General features: G+C 28.9%; 1 protein-coding gene across 5 annotated transcripts in view; it reads right to left on the reverse strand.

The window, feature by feature from the left end:
* LOC107436297 (terminal nucleotidyltransferase 5C) overlaps positions 1-26,424 on the reverse strand; it is a 159,832-nt gene that overhangs the window by 12,377 nt on the left and 121,031 nt on the right. Inside the window, exon 1 of one of the 5 annotated variants that reach the window (XM_016047947.3) lies at positions 6,161-6,255. The exons of 3 other annotated variants lie outside the window; for them this stretch is intronic. In XM_016047947.3, coding sequence (XP_015903433.1) covers positions 6,161-6,172 — 12 coding nt within the window. In that variant the 5' untranslated portion in view covers positions 6,173-6,255. Of the gene's footprint in view, positions 1-4,608; positions 4,925-6,160; positions 6,256-26,424 lie in introns of those variants that run through there. One more of the 5 variants, XM_071182503.1, reaches the window with a different exon arrangement.

The raw sequence follows: 26,424 nt of genomic DNA on the forward strand, positions 1-26,424 counted from the left end.
CACTATCAAAAAATTTCTGTCAATTCTAATAATTCTTTAAAAAATACTGAAAATGGTAGACTGATAAAGCAAGCTATAATGCTGTACGTTTTATTAAAAATCTAGTTTAAGTCACAAACATTTGTTTTGTATTAAAAAATAGTTTTTTTCCCCAAGCCTGCTTAATAGTTTTAGATCATTGAAAAAATGCCTTTACTAACTAAAATTATCAAACTTAAATCTCATACTTTAAGCTTGAAGTAAATAAAGCATAACAAGAATTTTTTTTTCCTGAACATAGATTAACTGTAAGGAGAAAACAATCTCCAGAATTACCTATGACGTTATATTCAAACGAAGGTTCTCAGCGCAAACCCGAATATTTGTGTTTTATTTGTTTTGAAATTAACAGCCTTTATTTAACTTAAAATGATGAGCGAACTACAAAATTTAAATTTTCGAAACACGAAAAATGCGTAAGTAAATAAAGGGCTAAATGAGTAAACTATTTACGACTGCATGAAGTAATTGATGTCAGAATAAGAGGTTTGATGAACAAAAATCTGCATTTTCTTGCTTTACAACGTGATAACAAATAAATGTTCAAGGATCAATTTTTTTCCTTCTTTTAAAAGTTTAAAATTTAAATCGTTTGAATACTTTAAAACAGAAATTTAACCCGTGAAAAACTCAGCATCATATGTTTAGCAAATTCCCCCTTGTTTTAAAGCCAAATAATTTCAAAAGCTATTATCTTACATTGCAAAAAATTTCTCGGAAAAAATGGTTGAATAACTATCATATTCAAACACAACAGTCAAATTTCACTGTGAGAGAAAGTTTATTAACTGCTTGTACCTAATACGGTTAAACAACTAGAATTTTATCGCACCAATTAGGGCCACCCAATGAAGCAATAGATCCGGACAGATGGATAGATATAGCAGAGGTTATATATTATATAACTTTAATGCTTATTGCCTAACGAAAAGTCTTGCTCTAATGTCCAGTTAAAATTCTTTTTTTTTACGGTTTTGAAACCACGATAGTTGTAAATAGTAAAAAACCGTATAGTTTCGTATTCACTGTTTTTTTTTAACTATAATAATCGTAAACTGTTTCTGAAAATAACACAAAGGTAAAAAATGGTTTCTGTCAACTTGACGGTTAATTGGATGGACATAATTCTGCCCGTGATTTTAAAATGGAGTTCTAATTGCTACTTTGCTTATTTTTACAAAAGAAAAAACATTCTCTTTATAAAAAACAACTTTTTAAATTGATAAAACATAACTTGAAATATACAAATACAGGATATTTTTCAGCTGTGTAAATTATGTGTTGAAAATAAAATGAAACCTGCGTACAAATTCAGTCAACAAGTACATTCAGCTGGATGCTGAACATATATATTTACATAGGATCACTCAAATCCGAATGATTTACAGCAGGTGAGAAAGCCTAGACAAGATTTTGCAGTTAACGCCAAACGATAACTGAAGATTATGAAAATACATTCCGAGATATTGACGGAATCTCAAAGAATTGTTTACATAAAGATGTTCACGCCTCTCGCGTTGACGTTTAGTAAATACGAATATCCTGTCACTTTTATTCATGTAAAACTTAATACTTGTCTTAAAAATCATTCGGCATAAATAAAGACACGGATACGCATTTTAAAGCTGTCTAGAAATCTGACAAAGTTTCAGATTCAAACTTAAGTGCATCAAGAAAAAGAAAGACTGTTGAATTTGACGTTTTATTAGGAAGAAAGAAAGAAATCACTTAATTTTTCCAACTTGGAAAGAAATTGTACTTCATAAAAACTTAAAATTTACTTTACAAATAATTAGTTTTAGTGAAAATCACTTAATTTTATTTTAAAACTGCGTTAAATAGANAACCTGCCAACCCTGCAAATAATTAGTTTTAGTGAAAATCACTTAATTTTATTTTAAAACTGCGTTAAATAGAGTACCCAACTCTGAAAACTATCATCGTTCAACTTCGTAGCCTAGTAACTTTGAACCAAACCCAGAAGACAAGGGAAATCTTGGACATAAGAAATACAAATATTCAGTGTTATTATTTATGGAATTTTAATACTATTATAGGAATTTCTTTAATTTAAATAAAAATAAAATACACAATGTAAAAAAGTTATTAAAAATATGAAGTTACACCCATTTTACAATGAAATGACACTAATTTTATTTTGAGACTTTCTCCAATGTACGAAATAAATTACAGACAATATAGATAATACGTTTAAAAATAATGTAATCGAAAATAAATATGATTTTGTGACTACGGAGTGCACATTTGCAATTAATTTTATTTGTATATTGTATTCATCTTAATTTACATAACCCTATTATTTAACAAGGCAATAGTTGCAATTATATATATATAAAAAAATATCATTATTCTTTAAAAATACAGTTACTATAAATCAATAAAAAGTTCAGTCATGTTATGGAAATAGGAAAAATAAACAGCATCTCTACCAGCACTTTAGTCCTTAACTGCTCGTTTCATTTTTCATTATAAACTGGCTTTTGGAATAGTTATAGCGTGAAAAAAACTGGTTTAAAAATCGATATTATGAAATGATTACGTGTAAATGCAATAATTAATGAGAAAAGGTGAAATATACAACTGTAATTCATTTTTATTTTATTTATTTATTTTGAAAGACATCAATTCCGTTCGTATGTGAAGGATGTTAGTCAGTGGTTCAAGGAAAAACTAGTTTGTCAGCACACTTAGCTCATCTGTTTCGTCTCGGAGTTTATCAAAGCACAATTAGAATTCCGATTACAGCTTTATGAATTTCACATATTAACATTTTTATTGGACTGACACCTCGGGCCAAATTTTAGATAATACCACGGTCATTTTCTTTAGAGAGAGGATTGTTATATCTAAATTACAGCGATTTTCTCTTTAACGAAAGAAATAAAAAATATAGAAGGAAAGATAAACAACTTCCGACTACTAAAAAAATAGGGAAAAATGTGTATTTATTTTAAGGATATAACTGTTAGATCACTCCAAATTTTATTTTTATGGAAATATATTTAATAATGCCAAGATAAAACACGGTTTATAAATTACAGTAAGCATTATACTTAAGTAAGCATTATACTTAATCTTATTGTAATAAATAAGAATTAACTCTTTAATGCAATTTTGTGATTAATTTAGATCTAATAATTATAAATTGAAAATAGTAAGTCGATTTTGAAAATTACTTTAACCCTTTGACGCAAAGTTTTTATTAAGCATATTTCTCACTCTTCTTTTTTTTCTCATTATTTTGAATTAATTTAGGTCACAATAAGTGAAAAATATTATATTTGGCAATTTCATAACATATGGTCATGAAATGAAACATCCATGCCTTTTTCTACACAAAAGGAAAAATGTCCCAAACAACTCTTTTCCAAAGAATTTCAAATTTGCATTTATTTGCAGATATTTAGACCCAAGATAAACAGTTATTCATCATAGAAATTTCAATTTACAAAATCAATTATTGATAAATTTTTCAATATGAAAAAGAAAAAAAAAATTTAATTACTTTTTTTTGGATTATAGTAGTACAGATATAATTCCATCTAACAAACTTTTTTTAGCAACATATTTCTGTTTGTAACTAGAGAGCCAGAAAAAATATATAAAAAGGACATCGGCGTCCCAGCTGCGTCAAGGGGTTAACGACATGCTAATAAATACTATGAAATTATAACTAGCTAAATTTAAATTTACATATTCAAATTTTATTAAAATTGATTAATTATTTTGAAGGCATGTTAATAGAATTAGTATTTATAGCGAGAACTTCCACAGTTGCATGAAAATCTTGCTTCTTTTTTTATCTACCACTAACTTTAAGCTAGCATTCATGAGCAGAAGGAAAAAAAAACCTATTTCAGCATAGTATTACTGCCAGATTATTAAGCATATAATGGCCAAGAGAAACGAAATAAAATCAGAAAATTTAAAAAAAAAAATATATAGTATCAGTGCCGAAAATAAACTGTTTCTATAAACTATATTGGGCACGAAAGTTGAAAAATACCACTATAGCAGAAAGTAAATATCAGGAGTAAATATAATTATAGTAGTAACCATAGCAGTGAGTAATCACTATAGCAGCTGGTTGTAGCTCTCCCATTTCATCGTAGAAACTCAAACATACCCCACTGAAGATAAAAATACGGATTGTTAAAAATATCAGACAAAAAAAAAAGTTCTTACAAATACATTTTACATTTTATTATTTACGTCTAATCAACCAAAAATATTCCTTAGTATAATTGGTCAAACCTAAATAAAACTTGTTTTTACGTACTAAATGAAAACCCTAAAACTATGATTTGATCAAAAAAATATATAAAAAAAAAATAGATACTTAAAAAAGTAAAAGAAAAGTAAAACATTAAATAAAAATTTTAAAGATTTAACATAGTCATTACCATTATTACGTATGCCGAATTATGCATGCTTAACTAAAATAAAAGTAGATAAGCATATAAAAACTTAAAGAAAGGAAGACAGGAACAATAGTATATGATTAAACTAATATCAATAAAGAAAACCAGAAACACGATATCAACTTACCCTCTAAATCGGATGAAAGAGACCAAAAATAAAATAATAATAAATCTTGTTTACTAAAACTCAAATCCATTAACAACTTCCACTCTTATGTTACTCGACCCATGCGAAAAATTATTCTGAATGAAAAGAGTAAATGTCACCATGCGCAGAGCATCATGAAATTCGAAAAGTTCAAGGGTCAGTCGCTCTCACCCGTACTCCTCACCGCAAAAGTTTGCGGATAAAGCAACCTTTTCAGTAGTACCTCCCACGCAAGGCACGTAAAATATATGAATGAATCTCCGATCGATCGATACGTTGAAACAAGGTGATCGTACTATAAGAATACGATATATATAAAAAAAGTGACCTATATTAGTTTTCGACATGTTCAGATGACAGTCATAAATTTAATAATTTTTTGAAGATACTATTCGTTTTTTATTTTTATTTTATTTAATTAATCACCTATATTTGTCAGTATAGTAGTCTCGAATAATAACTGAAAATATCTAAGATGACAAACTAAATAAAAAAAAATGTGACGTTATTTAATAAAATGGATATCTTATTTAAGCGTCGGAGCGATTTTTAAAATTTGTTTCCAGTAAACATCAACCTATGTAACTAATTTATCACTACATTTAGCCAAAAATCAAAAATATTCAATAGTTATGAATTATTCAACTGTTTCGAAAAAAATTGCGAATTTAAATAATGAAGGGAAGGAGACGATATGAATTTTCAGATCTTATATTTACATATATGTTCACGAATAATGAAAAGGATTTTTCCCTACGGCAGACAAAGACCTATACAAAATACTATAGAATATAAATTATATATAAACCTAACTTGAAACTGAAGTAAAAATGGAATGTATAATATGCAGCAATGTGTAAAAATTTTAAAGTCGAAATACAATAACAAAAAATTTTAACTTAAAAAAAAAATTGAAGAAAAATGTAAAATTATAACTATTTGAACGCATTAATACAGAGCGTTATTGTTAGAGTAACTATGAAACCCCATATTTCTAAAACATTCCGACCTCAATTTTCCCGCCAATAACTGCATACTGAATAAAAGCATCAGGACGAAGCGGACCTCCGGGGCGTAGTTGCCAAGATGACAGTGTGCCTATAAAATAGATAAATAATAACTACAACCAACAGCAAGGCGTAAAAACGTCAAATGCACTAAACTAGTCAGCAACTTATAAATCACAGCGAAACAGCCTTTGGATATGTATATCATCCAGTTGCACACTGACCAAACCATTGCGCAATCGCTGATTAAGAACAGTTTTCCGGTATTTTTCATCGCAAATCGTTCCAATATCTTTTAAAAAATGTCACAATTTGACAAATTATAAACCCCACATCTTCTTCATTATGACGAAATTCCGTTACACAATAATCTAACAAATAAAAGATTAAAGGAAGCTTAAAATACAGCGAATGCTGAAACATATGGATGATAATTTTGTCACCAAATTTAAAAACAAATTCTAAACTAAGACACAAATTTAATGTCTATGATGATGTATTTAAGGATAAAATGACCAACTTACCGGATGTCGCATGTTTATAGGTCCGAATGGTCGAAAAGTTCGAGAGAGGAATGCGAGTCCAAAATAATCTGGAATTTTCTAAAGAGGGGCGATCGATTGCGGAGGAGGGCGCACACTATATATAGAGCATCAAATGACGTAGGCAGTTGCTAAGCAACCGAAATCGACGCCATTATCGGCCACGCGCGAGTAAAAACAAAGGGGGTGGGGGTGAAAAGTGTTAAGAATGACAACGAGTGACCTCAGTTTTAGAAGTTATATAATGGAACTAAAGAGTTATAGTTTTTATTTATCTAACTTCCGAATGTTATTCCGCGAAACTAAATTCACGTTTCATTCATTTATTACTCTAAAAGAATTTAAAATTTTTATTTGTGAATATTTGCTATAAATTTTAAAGACACATATTAATAAACATAAATAAATTAAATTATAGCTTCGATCAGAAGTATTTAAAGGGTGCAAAAGCACTTAAGAAATCTCACGATTACGCAGAATTGGATAAAAAAAATTTATGCAAATATTAAATATAATTTTAATACATGGGTTCAATGTATAATTTAATACCACAACGATGCCAGATGCAGCTAAACTGCGCCTGTTTCGAAGTGAAAAACATACTGTAACTATGTAATCGTGGAAACAAAATGAAAACTGTGGTCAATACAAACATGAAAATAAAAAGAATAAGGAGGAAGATTTTCAATTGTTTTTAGCTGCAGAATTCTGATTGGCAGTCTTTTAGCGGAACCTTGACTTTCAGTAGCAATTCTGAGCATATTTAAGCCAAACAACTAATTATTTCGGAAATATTTAATGGAAAGAAAAATTCCATAGCTTTATCAACAATAGTTTCAAAATTTGGCTTTTTCGTCTCAGTTTTGTAGTTCTAAAATTTTTTTCATTCATGCATAAGTTTAAAATATGTAAAATAATTTGAATTATGGATTTCGGTGAAATGTAAGCAAAGGACTGTTAGAAACGTTGACTTGTTATTAAAGAATTATATTTCTATATTATTGAACTAAATTGTTTTATTCCGAAGTGAGAAATTCAAAGGGAGAAAAAAACGAGTACAAATGCAATTTTTAGAAATGCATATTCTTTTTATACTTAATTCAATACATTATAAGAAAAAAAAATTCTTTTAAATTTAAACAATTTATTTTTTGGTATATGATCTAAATAAATTTATTGCAATTTATTTTTTGGTAAATGACCTAAAACAGTCGTGACTGTCAGAACTCCATTCAACGGAACTCTAAGTTTATGCGGAACACTTTTTGGGAACCGCTGATCTATGGTTAGCTTTAATTCGGAAAAAAGTACTTTAATTTTCTTTATACTCTTCACCTCTAGGGACAGTAAAGTCTATAGATTTTTGGTGAAGAAAATTACTTTCACTTTATTTTAAATAAAGATTATATTTACAGACTTAAGTTTTTCTATTGTGAAAGTAGACACCATACTGGCTACTTGTTTTCCTCCCAGCACCAATAATAATTCCGTGACACAATACTAAGCATATTTAATGAAAACATAAACATTGACAATTTTTTTTTAACCTTTAAACTAATGTAATACACTATTTTTGTTCATTAAAAAAAGTTTTTTTTTTAAATAAAGAACCCAACTTTCGATAATTTTTAATTTGAATTATTTCAAAAATATTTTATTGGTTTATTTACTTGCATTTAAAAAGTAGTTATTACTAACTAAATAGCATCTAAATCGATTCACAATGATACGATATGTGTCATAATGTCTAGTTTCCTAATATAAGAAATATCAGTCACGTGATAGCGCTCTTTAAATGCATTATAAAAAGCAAATAATTCATAATATTTTCCCTCTGATTAGAAACGGATTGTTTTTTCGAACAATTGCACGCAATCCTTTTGATAATTTGTAGTATAATTACGAACATTCAGGCTTTTTATTAAAAGCGAAAAAATCATTTAGGAAAACACGCAAACAAGCGCAAAATAAACTTACATTAAAAGAATCTGGCATTGACATATCTAATTAAATTTGAGCCCAGACAACAGAAAATAACAAATATTAGAAATGTCATGTGCATACAATTTGTGTGACCTTTCGTGAAAATATTTTTTCCTTTAAATTCTCCGTGGCTGTCTTCGTTTCAATAAAAATTAGGAATAATAATTTTTAAACATCTACATTTACAAAATTATTACTTTTTAGAGTCGGCATTATTTGCAGTCTGCTTTAAAAACAGCATTTTTATTAAAACGAGCTGGTGACATTTTTAGAAGTGAAAACGTAAAACAGTCAACGAGGAAAAACAAATCTAGTCAACCACTTCATGCTAGGCAAGTTAAAGTTTAAAGTGTAAAGGTTAAAGCAAATTCGTCAACGAGCGAGTTAAGATATTGGTATATATAGATGCGAGTTAAGATATTGGTATATATAACTTAAAATATTAAGACGTACTATAAAGTTACTATTGCTTTTAATTACAATTTTAGTTTCATAAAATAAGATTTTCAATTAATTACCATTCAATTTATCTGTTAATTTTTTGCACGTAGTTTACCACAAAAGAATTTTAAATTTATTTGAAGTTGAACTGATGTTCACAGATTTTTACCATTTCTCCAATTTCAATTACTTTCTACAAATTAATAAAATTTTGGTAATTAGTTATATAGACTTGGTTAATTATTTAACAAAAAAAATACTAATAAAAATATTTCAAAAAACATAATACTTAATAAAAGCATATCAAGGTATATTCTTTATAATTAAATTTGGTGTATCAAGGTCACATTTTCTACTTTCGTTGCCTTGGTGACAGGCAGCAACGCTACTCTATTTACACGGCAGTTAAGGAGTCTATGTTCATAACAGTATATTATAGTACTATAATAACGTACTGGAGTGGGGGGAAGAGCGAGATTTGTGGATACCATGGTAACGGTGAAGGAAGAAATATTGAAATCGCGTTACCTCGAAATACTTACTCTATTTACAAAGACTATAATAAAAATATATGTAAATGTAAAGTTGTGCTAATAAAAAATTTTAAAAAATTATATTGCATTTTAATATAAAAAAATATTTTTAAAAATTTTAATGCTAAACCTGAGAAAGAATATTTGAAACAAAATCCATTAAAAACCAGACCATTTAATTAGCTTATAAATCCTCCTAAATGTTTCATTTTTACGTTTAAAAAAAAAGGTAAATTTATTAGAAATAATTTAAAAATATTTAATAGATTAGGGGGGGGGGATAAAAATTTTCCGAAATCGTTCAAGGGCCGAATAAATTTCTAACACGAATTTTTAACACTTGAAAATTCCACAAAATTTCTGGCATTTTTGAAAAAGAAACAGATTTCAAATTTCCCATCACTCTTATCTAAAAATAAACTACAATTAAATAAAGGAACCGGTGGTTTAAAATGTCGGCAGCGTGGGCAGTAAAAATAATTCTTCAGCTGGTATCCATTGTAACAGAAGAGCGTGAAAGGAGGGCGGACATTTTTTCTCATTAGCCCCATTGTGTAAGGGGCGCATCTGTTCAAATATATGTGACGTCGGTGTACGTAGTGCCACTACTCTGCGAGTGACGTACACGGAGGAAAACGAGTGACGTAGGTGAGTGCCGATAATCAGACGAAAAAGTCGTTTGGAGGAATGGGTTATAGGACGCAAGTGCGGAATTCCTTCCGTTTCCCCAACGAGTCAATAGGAAGGAAGAAATAGTCACTTCTGAAGAGAATTGGAGATGGTAGATCGCTCTTTGGCTGTATGCCATACAGTGATGAACATATCGCTAATTAGGTAATGAATGTAGAGCAATTTGAAGTTTGAAAAGAGACCGGAATTATCGTTAGAGATTTCGTGACCATAAATAATATAGAATGTTTTAAAATTTATTTATCGTCCACGATCACGATTTTAGTATCACAAAACTATGCAAAGTTTCTTTAGTTTGTTAATATACTGAGTTCAATGGTAGGAGAGCCGGATGTGACTTTGTCAAACACAATCAGGTACTAATTAGAGGAAAGCAAATGGTGTTATAAACAAGGTCTGACGTAAAAATAAAGGAATCAGTAGGGAAGTCTAGGGACTCATTAATCGGACGAAGATAGATCTGACTGTATTTTAGTTCCTTTACTGATATACAAATTTGCACTTGATATGGTATAACTTTTCTTAATTTTCCAAACTTTCATTTTCAACTAAAAAATTAATTGCTTAGAATTTTTTTTAGGAATTCGCACTAACATAATTCAGAAAAAATGACATTAAACTTCACTTTTCGAAGATTTCTATACAAGAACATCAAGAAACTTTTATTGTAAGGAATAAAACCTTAAGCTGCGTTTACGTTTGGTAGAAAAAACAGAGTTAACTTGGTATTTAAAAACTACTCAGCTTTTAAAAACTTTCAGCTAAGTTTTTTCCTGTAAAATCACAAAATGTTAGTTACAAAATGTTTTTTTTCAGATTCTTGTACGATTATAAAAATTCTTTTGAAATTGGAAAAGAGTTGCAGGAAATACTAGAAGAAATTTCTGATGCAACCGAATATATTTACACTCTAAAGATTTTTTCTTTTCTGAAAAACTGGCAATAGCTGTTATTTAAAAAGAGGGAACATTGGTTTTAAATATTAGCAAATTATTGTAATAGTTAATAGAAACATTTAACAATACCCGAACAAGCTCACGTAAGATTACTCGCCATCTCAAAAATTCACAATTTTTCAAATTTCTTCTCAGACCAAATATACGAGTTAAACTGCCCACGTTGTTTTTAATTATTTAAAAAACCATTTTTTCAGAGATGACGAAACAAAAAAAAGGACTCGTTAAAGCTCATTTCTGTTAGCATGTGTAGTAGATTCCATGGTAACTAATTTACACTCCGCATGCTTAAAGGATGACATCAAGAAATTTGGAACTGTGCCCTAGCGTTCAGCCGGCGACACTCCAGTAAAAAATAGATATTTTACGGTGCTTGATTTCTTTACCTTCACCGAAGCTTCTACTTAAAGGTTATACAAGTCAGAAAGAAAAAATAACTTTGTCTTGAATTGCGTCTGCTCCGTAGCTTCTCTCATCTAAATACATTTGCATTGATTGTTGTAGTAAGTTAAAAAGGTTCTTCAGTTAAGAAGCGCGGTATCTATAGATCATTTGCTTGATTTTAAACTTTTTCGGAATCATGATGGTTATCAAACGGTAGAAAGTAACATTTGAAGAGCTACAAAGAATATTTAGTGACATTCTGAAAAGCGATAAAATTTAGATTCAGAAACTTGTTAAGGTCAACTACAGTTTTTTTTTTTTGCCAAGCATTTAAATGAGACTTTTCTAAAATGTGTGCTTCGTAAGCTACTTCATGTTGCTGTTATATTTTCTAAAGCTGATGTTCCTAAATTCACATATAAAAGTTCCTTCGCTATCTGAGTAGCTACAAACACTCAGAAAAACAATTTCCCTATCTTGATTTTCTGATTACAATTTTTTTTAGATTGGTTAGAGTTTTTCTGATCTTATGGTAATGGCATAAATTTTAAAAATAATTATGCTTTCTTTTCCCACAAAAAAAGTTATATACATATATTACAAAACACAAACTATTAAAGGTGAAAATAAGTTATTAAATTTAAAAAAAAAATAAAAAAATAACGCACTTAGTTACTTTAAAGCAAAATTCAAGTTTTCCTGCCTTTTTGGGTATGTTCCTAGTTTTTCCCTATTAATAAAAGTCCCCGACTTTACCCTGTTCTCCCAGATTTCCTTGTTCTGTGGACACTCCTGAGTATGCTTTACATTTTAGTTTCAATGTAAATACATGTGGTTAAATTATAAAGCTTCTAATTGCAAGTGAGCTTTTATAGTCTGATTTTTATTATTATTTGATGTAAAGTTAATATTACACTACTCCAAATAATAATATTTATAATAAGTATATTATTGAAGTTAAAGTTATAAATCAAATTTAAGTAAATCTCTTTCTATATAATAAGAATAAAATACAGAATGCTGTTATAAATCATTTGCTGATTAAGAGATAAAGAAATCCTAAATTATTCATCCCTGGAGATCTTCCCACAATTTACCAAAACAAGCAATTTATAAAGTTACGATTGGTAACACACTGACAGCGTTTAGCATTCATAATGCGGGCGGTTGCAAAACAAATTCCAGCAAAGTCATCAATCAAATAACGTGACATGATAAAACTAATATTCGACGCAACTTATGTTACCTTAGCAAATTAAGAAAGGAAGAAAAAAAAAGTGATAGCATGTTCTGTCCAGAAACAAAATAAGACTGCATTCAACTGCGGTTTTCAAATATGCTGTCTGTGGACATTTAAGCACTTTATATCACTTTCGCGCAAGCAATTTATATCACTTAATCATATGGAAGATTATAGCTGAAGTTTTCAATGTGTGTTCGAAAAAGTATACGGTTTAGCTTTGCAGAAGGGTTATAGATTTAAATTACTTTTAAAATGGAGAAAGTTAGGATTAGCATAATCATTTTTCATTTAACGTTGCTACACAACATTGCTGAGAAGATGAACTTAAAAATTTCAAACATTTCTAAGTATATTCATGTTAAATGCAAACAAAATTCGTACAAATATGAAATATGTTGGCGGGTTGTGTCCCAAAAGTGTTAATTGAGTGGGATTGCAATTTTTTTTAATCTTACTGATTATATATTTCCTGGTAGCAGAAACCCTCCAGCACGACAGCAGGCGTTGCAAATTACTATACAACTACAGATTTTTCATTTAAGTTTCAGCTTAAAAAAATAAGAGTAATTGTGCTGTTATTTCTTTTTAAAAAAAGACTCTAAAACTTGTTTTTAATAAAAGTAAAAAGCTGAACTGAGAGAACGCTGCTAAAATAATAAAGAATTTTTTTTACCTGTTACTAGATTACAGATTTAACTGCATAAGAATTTATTCTATTTTTCATTATCATTGAATAAAACACAAGTTTAAACATAACAAAGTTTTCATGTATAATTTTTAAAGAGCTTATATTTGCAAAATTTGCCATATTTAGATTAAGCTGAATTTTTACAACGACAATCTTTGACTATGCTGAGATTGCAGATAAATTTGGATTTATACAGATTCCCTCCATAAAATCTTCGGCCGGATATATAATAAACGTATATGTGGTGTGTTGAATCCCTAATTAGTTTGGGTGTTAAGCGCAATTGTTAAATGACTTATGAAATTTGTACATTTTTTTAAGAAATATCACCCTACATTTTACAAAATGTTTAATTGCTTGTAACACCATGAGACCTTATTTCTTTCCATAACTAAAATAAAGCGCAATAATTTATAAAAACATCTTTTATTTACATAATTGCTTTTTATTTTCTCACTAAATCAAGTAGTGTAGATGTTATCGATTTAATCCAATTCAAAGAATGAAAACCTCCACTTCCTCCTCTTCCCCCAATTAGACTGACGTCACGAGACTCCGCAGATGTTAGATAGATAAAAAGAGGACAGGTGTGGTTATCATACAACCAACACCCTCTACTTATTTGGTTGAAAGCAAAGACCAAATTGAATATATAATTTGAATCAATTAAAATATTAAAAGTTTTTTTTTTCATTCTGCAAAATTACATAGTTAAAAAAGAACGCATACATCGTTCAAGTAACGAAAAAAAATACGAATCGAAGAAATTACATACGAAAATAAAAATAAAAATTTGATAACACCTTTTTTTCCCAATAGCAAGCTATAATATCTTAGCTAAAATGCTAATTTATCGAATAAATTTTTTTGGAGGAAACATTAAATGCAACATGCTTTCTCAAAGCAGTAAACGAATGATAACTCGCAATCTGAAATGCAACATAAATATTGAATGTTACTTATTTTTCAACATATTAAAGTGTAATATTAATAATGCAACAAATAAATAAGATTTTTGTCTCTATTAAATGCATAATGATTTTTTTAAAGGATTTGTTCATTGTTAAATAATTTAAATCAAAAAGTGTTGATACGCTATAACAATAAATAGAAATTAATAGCGCTTTAAAGTGAGGGCAAATAAAATTTTGAAAACAATTCTATAAATAGTGACTTTTCGGAATTGTTTCCTAAATAATAAATGCTGTTGAACAAATTAAGAAATTAAAGGTTTCTTTTTGCAAATAAATATTTTACAGGATGAGATTGTGAGTTGCGCAAAATTAAAAAACAAATTTTAACACATTCCTAAAAAAAAACTATGAATACATATACTATTTTAACATTTCGCTAAGAAAACCTTAAAATGCATTATAAGCAAGTTTCCAAACGTTTAAGAATCAGAAATTGAAGAGAGAAAAAAAAGCAGACGAGATTTAAAATCGCTAATCGTCAATTTATTTTCTTTAAATGTGGAAAATTCGGGAAGTAATCAAAAGAGGATTAAGAACAGTTAATACACATGTATGTATCGTTCTTATGTCGTCACGGAAGATGAAAAAGTTAATTCACACAGAAGTGCCTGTTTATTCGATGAAATTTAAAGGCAATTTACTTGGAGCATACGAAAATTAGAACGTTTAACAGACAGGAAATTTGATCCACAAAACGAAAATTTATTTACAATTTAGAGTAAAGCTTCTGGACTTAGATTAAGAGTAATTTATTTTAGAATTGTTAAAGGACATGAATATTTAAATTACATTTGTATATTGGTTTACAATAAACAAGAAAAAATGACAAATCCAATAAAAACTTAACCATACAAATTATTCATTTTAGTTGTTATAATCGAAGAAAATAAAGTTTATCGAAATGTATTTTTTCAAGTAGTTCTTTTTAATACTTAGTAAATTCATTTAAGAATGTTATGCAACTAGAATTAATTTTTAGTCACCTTATCAATGCGTTTGATTCACATTTTTTTTAAAAATATGACAGTAACTTTCACTATTTTTACAGCAGAGTTTATGCAATTTCCTTTCTGGCTCATATAAAATTCTCATTTATCATATGGTTGGGCGGTTGGAGGGATTTGGTGCGGAAAACAAGAGGTAACATCTGCACTCCAATCTTAATTGTGATAATGTAGTGCGCATGCGCTAACATTCTCAGGAATATCGCTAAAGATGAATTCCAATAGTGCGTTAGAGTAGCTCTAGTAAAACATTAAAAACCAAGCATTTGGCCTGTAAAATGAAACATAATGTAGTGAAGAGATATAACTTGGTATGAATTAGGAGGGAAAATACTGTTTCATTTTTAGTAATACATTCATCTAACTAATGATTGGTATGTAGAGGGTGAAGAATCTAAAACTTTCATAATGCTCATGAACATGTTATACTGAACACCGAACAAAACTATGAAGCTTGCACAAACGTGCCATGAACCGTTAAAAATGCATGGATTTGACGACTCTAGTGTAGATAAAAAAAATTGATATAAACAATTATTTATAGCTATACAAATACAGCTGTTTATGTCCATTTGACATTATTTATCAAGATATTGGAAGCTATACGATTTACGAAATTGTATGGAAAAAACTATCGGCGGACTAAGCAAATCTTTCTAAGCGAAGCATTAAAAAAATTGCGAAAACTGGATCGAAATTTTATCACTACAGAGCACGAGTTTCAAAAGCTACGAAAGTTCAGACCGTACAAAGAGCTTCGGCAATACGAGGTAAAGGTAAAACTTATTCAAAATTCTAAAACAGATCTGTAACATTTTCCTGCAAATACCGATTTTATGTAATTTCGTTAAATCAAAAAGACAAAGTAAATATTTTCTTAAATAATCGAAAATATGACAATTGTTCCGCTTTATATCTGATAGTTTACTGTCGTAAAAGATCATAAAATTATAGTTTTATCAGTCCAACAGGTAGTCAGCTGCAAATTCCCGTAATCGCCAGTCTCAGATTAACGCATGGGTGATGTGGGGGGGGGGGTTGCAGACACCATTTTAAAAGCTTTTGGCGTAATCTTGATCTATCTATGTATCATTTTGATCTATGTATAGCAATGATAAATTATATTTTGATGAAGACATTTTTATTGCGAGCTTGATATCCTATTTTGTGGAAACAATACTTTCAAAATGTTAATTCAATTACGTATTCGAAATAAAATTGTGTTTAAATTTTATCTTAGATCCAGGACTTAAAATCAGGAGAAAAAAAATAACTTGAGCTATCTTTTTGGAAGAGAAAAAACTGAGCTTAAAAATACAAACTTAGAGATAAAATAAGAAAGGGATCATGAACATTTCGAAATAATTGCCTGAAAAAATTAGAATGTTCCAAGATTGATCGGGGAAGGAATTCGCAAGAAGTGGAAATTAAAACCTTAACAGCGAAAGTATTAAATAGCACTCAGCAATTACGCTGCACCATTAACTTCCAGTAACAAAATCCCTCAAAAATAATCTATTTTACAGCACCATCTATAAAGCTGACAGGCCAACAAGTCAAAGCACTTCCAACAATTAATGAATCATATGAAATCAGCAAGAATATTAAAATATGAAAAAAAATTCTTTCAGCTTCTTCCTTGTAATATTCTGATCGATCGCCAAGATGACACTCAAGAAGACGTCCCCGTGGGCAAAGCCCTTTCCCTGGTATCAGACAGACGTTCAAGCAGAAGGTCTTCCCTTTGGCCATTTGCCACCAAGAACTAAAGATAGACGTCGGCAATTCGAGATGAGGAACCTCTAAGATTGACTCATTCAGCTCAACAGAACATTAGGCTGGACAGACAGATCGTAAATCGAGAAACCAAGGAATAGAAAGCATACAATATCATCCCGGAAATGGACTTGTCTCGGGTAATTGGACCATCATACCCAGGATTCAAATTTTTATTTTCACGAGAAACCTTAACTACATAGAGTTTATTAATATTAATGGCCATGAGATACCAGAGAAAATCTCTATTTCATGGCGTTTTTTTATACTGCAATGAGCTATCTAGTAATTCCATGGTATAAGTTATTACGTACAGAATTAAGCATAATCATTTTTGATTTTCAAAATTCAAGCAATCGACATTTACAAGACTTAAGATCAAAATAAAGATATTTGAAAGATAAGAGTGTGGGAGCCAGTTGAAAGCAGGGATAGAATTATAAAAAAGAAAGTTAAAGTGTACAGTTTAATCAAACTGGAGCTAAATGGCAATCGAGTATTTCGATAAACCTCACTGCTCTGACATCCCAAGTAGTGTAATATGTTAAGGACATTTAATTCCTTTTGCTTTTTAATAAACATTTTCTGAAACAGAAATACCTTCTACTCACACTTGGTATTAAAGCAAAACCTGCCCTATAAAAAGGTTAAGTGTTGACAATGTGCCATCCAAAATTTAATTCTGAGTGGCATGCATAGATTGGGTGAAAGAAAGAAACATTTTTTAATTTCAACATTTTAAGGTGTATGCAGGATATGCAATAGTTAGAGCTAGAGGATGATCTTCAGACGAGGAAAACCCTTTTTATCCGGTAATAGTTTCAGAGAAAATCGAACATTTAATAGAGGGGGAACGAATTCTGCCGTCGCCCTCTTAAGGTACCCAAAATTATTATTATTATTACTTTTTTTTTACAATCTTCAACAAAAAAAGGATCGAATGCGGTTCAGGTTTATTGAATACTTAAAGTTAATCAGTAGGAGACTTTTCCCACACAATTCATGTGGTGGCAAAATTTAAAATCTTACATTTCCTTTAAAATGATTTTGACTGCCATGATATACCAATCACTCAAGGATAAATATACAAAACACCTAAAAAATAAGTTAATTTTTAAAAGATGGCTCTAGTTAAACATCTTATTTGTTATTTCACATTTGAATGTTGTGGAGAAATTGAATTTCAGAGTTAGCGACTCTGAAATTCCCGTGATTTATTGCCAGAAACAAATGCAAATTTTCGGGAACTAAGGAATTTATTAAAGAAAAGATAAGCTTGAAGACATTTTAAAATTCTAACTTTCTTATCTCTTACACAAAAGAACAAGCAGAAAATTCATGCTTTTACTCAGAAATTAGCGGTTGTATTCAAGAATGGTGTAAGTTCGCTTTATATGGAATAATTCCTCTATTCTCGTAGAGAATCACAGGATTGTTTCAAGTGGAAATATTACAACTATTACATTTTCAAATACGTTTAACACAGAGTTTAGTGCAAATACGAATGAATAATTATCTGGCAAATTTATATGCAGATTAAGAAATACGATGACGTTTTATTAAACGTAGCTTTTGTGCTATTTTGCTTCAATTATTACAAGTTTTTATAATATATTTTATATATGTTTCACCAGTAAGCAGTTTTATGTTCACTAGTTTTTTTTAAATTAACAATTAAATTATTTACATGTTTATTTAGAACTTTTTTTTACTATATGTGTATATTGACAGTCTAACAAACTATTGTATTATAGATAATTTTATTGTACATATAAATCATGAAAGAAAATATAATAAAGCGAAACAAAATAAAATTGAAATATTAAGAATTCTTCTAAAGTTGAAAAAGTCGGAAGAATCTCATACCAGCTTTCCGCTTCATCAACCATTTCGAAAAACTGCTGGTCGTCGCAAAAGGCTGTAGATATGGAACCAAATTTCTCCTCATATGTCAATATATATTAAGCGATAAGCTTTTTAAATCAAAAATTCTAGTAAAAGAACGAAATGGATGTACGTATTTTTAAATTCACAATGTTTGCTAAGAGAAAATTTCGCCATTTTCCTCCCTCATAGAATGCAACACTCAAGCTTTGGGAGATAACTTTATACCTTCATTGCAGTTTAAGAAAATATTTGAACATTTATAAAATTAAACGCAAATTTTATTAAATTTTAAAATTATTTTTTGCTGAAGTTTTCGAAAATGTCCACAAGGATGATTTTCGACGTCCGTGTCCCCCCACCTATTGGTTACAACCCTGGCTGCAGTACAAAAACGTAGCATTCTTAATTTTTTCCCTCAATTTTTATTCGCTGTATGTTTTATAGAATAAAAGAATGTTTGAAAAAAACCAAACTATTCGAATTTCCTCATTTTTGCACTCATAAGCTTACTGTCACATAATATCATTCGCAAATATTGCTCAATTAAAACAATACTTTCTAACCAGTTCTATTCAAGAAAACGAGAAGGTAATTAAAGCATTTTTTGAAAGCTATTTTTTTAACACATTAAAGAAGGAAACTACGGCGATAATCCAGATCCGGCTTTCGGAAGTCAAGGACACACTGATAAATAGCTGAGCGATAAAACTTTATCGCTCACGTCATGTAGAGCAATAATGTGTCCCGCGCAAGATGCATGTTCTTTTTTAAATACAGAATTATAATTCCCTCTGTTCTTTCACTACTGATAAACACCACTTCATAATCTTTTAATTTAGTTTCCCCCCCCCTTCATCTTATTTAATATTGACACTAAGAAAAAAGTTATTAACATAATGAATATTCATATACTGATACATTAATACAATATGATTAAAAATAACGGCAAAAAATAGTAAATCAAAAATAAAAACTAATGGAATAGATTTTATGACAGACCTTTACACAAAAAAACAGTTCAGATTCTAAGTTTTTTAGAAAGGTTTGTTTTTAAAAAAATCGCCCAACAACTTTAAATTATTTAATATGCACGAAGCTCTAAATAAAATAAAGGTAACGTTTCTTTTAAAATCAATTTTAATTTACAAATTTTTACGATTACAATTACATTTCCACCATTCTATTACATATTTGGCTTTTATACTTCATATAGTCCAAATATATATATCAGTTATGCTCATTAGTCCAAAGTCTCTTTTTAAAATTTAATTAAACAATTAAATTAATTTGAAATATATTGCTTAAAATTATTATAACTGTCTAAAGTTTATAAATCAATTTTATAAATTGAAACAAAAATATTTTTAAAATAACAAGATTTTCAAACACATGCACTTTATCACCAGCTTATATTTTCACATCCTTACATCTGAAGGATTTATAGGAATAAAAAAGTAAGGCTTATATCAAAAGAGAGTTGTGATCAAATTTGGTGTTCTCACAACATTTGAATTATAAAATTATCAAAGAACACTGACACTGATCAGATTGAAAGTTACAAATTAGTAAAAACATAATACATACAAACTAACATTTAGAAAATGCAATCTTAATCAAGACATAAAATATTATTTATTATATTATGCTTTTTTAACAAAAAAACTAAAGAGTTTCAAAACTACAAATACATATTTCTACTTCACTAAAAAAAATTTAAAACCTAAAAAATAAAAAACTTAAAATTTCGGCTATCCTAAGAAAAAAATATTAAAAATAAAAATATAGTCAAATACATGCCTTGATAATCATTGTTAAATAAAAATCTTGATGAAATCAAAATATAATAATTACAATGTAATCAAGATTCCAAATACTTGTAATTATTTAAAGGTTAAACTATTTGGTTAACTTGGTCCAACCTTTGAATTTCAGCTATTAGACCAAAAGATTGACTCTTTGGCTTTTCGTACTAGCAAACTAACATTACATTGTGTAATGACAGCAAAAAAAATCCGACTTAATCCAATTATCCACATACAGTTTAGAATATTAGTGTTTTCTTTTTTAAACAGTTCAGAAATTTCTACACGCAAATTTTTAAAAAAAAACTAACAGTGAGTTAATACATCCGTTCAAGACAATGAGTCAATATTCGATTTTTCTAAGATGAATGGAAATTCACAGAGAACTCAAGCTTAAGCCGGATGTCGGAAAATCGTATTACCGGTCAAAAATAAAATTCTCAGCACGAGAAAAATACACAGAATTGCTTTAGTAAGCGAAAAATAGGAAATGATCAAAAGACGTAGTTCACAAAAAAAAACAAAAAAACTGATATCTTTAAGGCAATAGAAAGAAAAAATCTTTAATAAAACAAGAATTCAATCAGTTACAAGGAGAGAAAAAAATCACACAAAAATCAGCTCATGATTAGGATAATCGTATTATTCTCATTAAAATTAAAGGCGAGGAACAAGGCAAGCGTTATGGTTTATATTCCATGGGACAAAAACCAAATCACACTCGCGGAAAGATCACTTCATCTAATGATTTTTCATTTAATGTAACAATAATTTAATAAATTTGCAAAAATTGAGTTCCGTTCATAAGCAACCAGGAAAATTTTAGTAATACTGAACATTAAAATGATCGCAATATCTTTATGAAGATCTTTATCTCTAATCTTCAATAACCGCGTTTTCAACTTCATAGGGGTTACGGGATGAGCCAAAGGGAAGACCTTCTGCTTAAAGCTTCTATTTTTTTTTCTTCCTTTTGTAGCAAAAAACAAATCAAGGAATTGTAGATTAAGTTTATCGAATACACATAAATCCTATAATTGGATTTCGGATTTTATGTAGACTTCCAAACTAATCACTTCTTTATCAAATGATTTTTCAAACAAAAAAAAATCATTCAAAAATAAATTAAAATCTTCATTAAAGTAATTGCAGATTAATTTATTTTTCAACGAATACAGAATAAGCATTTTCTTACGGTTTCAATATTATTTTTGCTAATTAAAAATAGCTGCTGTACAGAATTGCCCTCATATCATCTCTGCTTTGGAAAATAAACGATTTTAGGGGAAGATTCCTAAATAAAAAATTAAATTTTTTCAAAAACAAATTCTTAAAAAAGTTCGGGAAATATCAATTTTCTAAATTTTTTTAATTAAAAAGTATTTTGCCCAAAAATGCACCAAGATTAAGTTAATTTTAATTCTTCTGAATTATTCCATATTATCCGCGAGTCGTATGAACCCTGATTTTAATACTTGATTTGCAACAAATAGTCCTCTTTTTAACCAAATAGTTAGCTATATGTAGTATCAAAAACACTTCACCCACTAATAAATATGAAGGAAATGATAAGCCACACTTTTGAATTGTTTAAGAGAGCATTTTGGGGTAAAAACATTACGAATTTCATGTTTGCATTTGAATAAAATGTTACTGTGATTTTCAATGTTTTTCAATGGTTCATTTATAAGTTCCAGAACTTTTAAAATGCCATTCTGAAAATAGAAGAAATAGTCTGATGTAAAAATGACTTTTGGAAAAAAAGTTGCTTATCACTGGTGAAAAAGTTTTCATTTTTTTTTAAAACAAACTAAACAATTACTAATAAATGACAATTTTATAACAAATTAAGTTATCAGATTACTATTGTAAGATTAAAGCAATTTTTTCCTATTTTTAAATTAAAAAATTTAATTACACAATGGTTAAACTAAACGCTCGATTTTTAAAAATAAAATAGACAGCTAAAGGGTGCAATATCATTGCAGCGGTTTTATCAACTGAGTATAAGTATCATTTGAGGGAGAAAGATAACTGGCACTTTAGAATAAAGGAATTGCCTCATCTGTTACGCAAATATGATAACAGATGAATATCTCTGATTTGCATAACATTCTGAAATTTTTATCACCATAAAATCAGAACCTAGTAATCTGTAGATATTAACTTAAAAGGAAAGATATTGAAATCTGGAATATAAAAGACATGAATTTTGAAGAAACAGCAATTCACGATCTTTTAAATCTATAAAAGAAAAATACTATTACAAAATAAGTAGTTTTATCTTTAAGTAAAATTGATAGTCATTCTATAAAAAGTTACATAAATGTATCATTTTTGAAAAATAAATTATCTCGTTATTATTACTTAAAGTGTTTGTCTTCCAATGAGGTAAATCGGGTTCGAATTCAAGCGATGCTTGGTCGATATGAATTGCACCGACCACAGTGCTGACATAAAATATCCTCAGTGGTAGACGGATCGTGGGTTAGAGTCCTCTTACTGTCAAGCTAACCGTGGGAGGTTTTCGTTATTTTTCTCCACGCCTCGCAAAACTAGTTATATAAAAAATGTTCAACGAAGGTAATAACGTAAGGTTAACACGATTTTTCACATTTTATAGTTTCAATTACAAAAACTTATTTCACAACGGAATGGTTAAAATTACATGGTCATTTCAAGGTTAAATATTTTCATACGAAATACAATTCTTATTGTGGCACGTGCTTAAAACGTCTAAATAGTGTTAACCAATATAGCAACTAATGTTGCTCGGATAGTATGACTAATCACTTAAAAACACTAATCACAAAACATATAAAATTCTTTTTATAATATTAATGCAAAAAAAATCCGTTTATGAATAATGTATGGCGTTGGAAAATATATCGGTCTGAACTAATTGAGTTGGAATTAAAATTTTTGAACAAAATATGCTTCAATCATTCGAGAGTAAAAAATAGAGGGATAGTAAAGTGTAAAAATTTATGCTTCTTTTAAAACCTCTTCAATGTAATTCTGAATAATTTGTTCAAAAAATTATTTTATTATCAAAGCTATACCTGGCATACTTCTGTATTTACTAAATAGAAAGTAACTGTATCACATCAAAATTGCTAAAAATTTTGAATATAAAATGAACACGAAATTACGTAAATAACTAATTATTATAAAACCACTTAGAAATATAAAGTTCGACTTTTAGTCAGAAAAAAAAAAGATTTCAACAATGCAAGTTACTGAATAAGTGACATTTGAAGCACGGCGCAATTATATCTTGAATCTTCTTCAAAAATCCAGAGCACGTTCTCGTTTGAGTTGGCAAGTTTTCAAAAACTAAGCTAACAAAGAATTAAAAACATAATTACTACCGGCTGCAAATGATTTAGCGAGTTTCCATGAAAAAACTATTTTCCTCCCTTAAATTAGGGATAAAATGACACATTTATGCTCTGCTGTAGAGAATATTCGATGTTTGTATAGTTAGTAAAAAGTTTTGGAAGAGAATGGCGCAAAAAAAAATATTTTATCTTGTTTCCCCCACCCCACCTCTTACCGAATCAGTTAGGGAAAATCTAAAAAGTGATTTTGGATTCAGTTATAGGAATTTGTAAATTAAATTTTATAAAGTTCTTAAGAAATACGAATTGATTTAGAACAAACCAATTTTTAAAAAAAAAAATCACAATTCATGCACATTGTTTTTTTTTTCACACTTGAAAAAAAAATTGAATCAGTCAAATTTTTTTAAAATATCAATTTAGAATGTTTGGAAAATTGTTTATTACCGTTTGAGGTATAACGATATAAAATATAAAAATTCAATTTTAATGAAAAAACGTGTTTTTTTAATTTTTTTTGTAAGCTTTAAATATTCACGACTATGAAAATTAAAACCTTATAATACCATACAACGTGAAATACATATTGTAAGTATTTTCTATTATTTGAGATCTAAAAAAAAAGCGTTTTCAGACTAAATAATTATTCTCAGTTGCGCGAAACTTACAAAAAATGAGCCCAATGAGAAATAAGAGCCTTATCTACATTTTTACTGCACGTGTCCTGGTTCGACTTCAGTATGTTGCATATGTACTCTAACATATGCAATATATGTATGCTAATAAATCTAATTTATACTCTATTTGAAATTTTCAAAAGCTTAACTTTCGCAGGTAATTTTAACGAATTTTATTTTTTGAAGAAAAAAAATATTAAGAATAAGAGCTCTGCAGTCAACACGCAATATTAAAACTGATAACATCTTGTTCTAATCTAACTCAGAAACATTCAGTATTTTCCCACGCGATATTAAACTTTTCAGATTCATTACATATTAAAAAACGGCAAATGTTGCAACGCGACAGTTATAATAGAGATGGAGGACCATCCAACAATGATTGTAATGAAGACATCTTTGATCGATTGCGCTAAGTTTATCGAAACCAAAGGCTTGATGAAAGATAACTGCTTGTTGAGCAATTCGCAATATTGAGGTCAAAGGTTTTGTAGAGTCATTATTGACAATTTATACTTTCACCTGTAGGTAAAGCAAACAAAGTATATCGAAATCTTGCCGGGTATATTGTTCGATTGTAACTAAGTTACGAATGATCAAATAATGCAGTCAATATTAATGAGCCATTAAAAATTATAATCAAATATTGCATCGCATCAGAGCTACTTATATTATGTACGCACAGTAATTTAATACGAGATTATTGCTATACATTTGCTACACTAAATAGATTAAATTTTCTGGAAATTTGAACTAAAACTTAATTTTTTTTATTTTATTTTAGGAATGATAAATGGCCACTCAATTAACGAAATCACCTTTTTTTAAAATCATGTTTTTCGAAAACTCTTTTTCTTAAACTATGTCGGATTATTATACTATGTTTAAAGTACGATGTTTTGCAGGTCGATGCGTTACGATGCAAAAAAGTAAACTTAATTATTGGAATTTTCCATCTTGAAATTTACTGTTTTAAAGGAAATTATATCATTTTTCTGCACTTTAAGAATAGTTTTGGTAGCTCAGTTGAAGAAATTTCATTTTTCCCCCAGGAAATCTAGATTTAAATATTTTTCATTTAACTTTGAAAAAATATTGAAATTATGGAGATCTAATATTTGAATATCAACCGAAAATTTATTTGCTAGGCTTTAATTGAAGTGGGAAGAAATCTAGAAAATAAATAGGAAATTATGCTTCAAGAAAAATCCATGAAACTTATAAAATTCTACTTATTAAATATTAAAAAAAATCACATGTTAGAATTTTTTTCTTCTTTCAATATTTTAATTTCTAACGCGTTTATTTGTTTTCTGCAAAATTATGTCACAATGAACTGAAGAAACTGGGGCAAATTAGCCATCCAGTAAAAATTCAAGGAATCTTGAAAAACCAAGTAAATTACCTTTGTGGGAGCTATCAGGAAAGTATATTAAGGAACAGCTTGATGCAAAAATGTCACACTCCGAGAGAAAGGTACTGTACAGTCACAAGCTCTTTGAATGTTTGGTTAAAATTTGTTCCTTTATACAACATGCTGCCTAGTCCACAGGTATATTTAATTAACTTTAATTCTAATCACAAAAACCGGTTTGCTGAGACTCACTTCTAAAACTATCTATCCTGTGAGCATTTAGCTAAGCGGAAAAAGTAAGTTATAGGACGAAGAAGGATGCAAAATCCATATTAGAAAGGATAAGATGAATGCAAAATCCATACTAGAAAGGATAAGATGGATGCAAAATCCATACTAGAAAGGATAAGATGGATGCAAAATCCATACTAGAAAGGACAAGATGGATGCAAAATCCATACTAGAAAGGACAAGATGGATGCAAAATCCATATTAGAAAGGATAAGAAATGAT

The sequence above is a fragment of the Parasteatoda tepidariorum genome, chromosome 1 (genome assembly GCF_043381705.1).
Source record: "Parasteatoda tepidariorum isolate YZ-2023 chromosome 1, CAS_Ptep_4.0, whole genome shotgun sequence".
NCBI classification, from domain to species: Eukaryota; Metazoa; Arthropoda; class Arachnida; order Araneae; family Theridiidae; genus Parasteatoda; species Parasteatoda tepidariorum.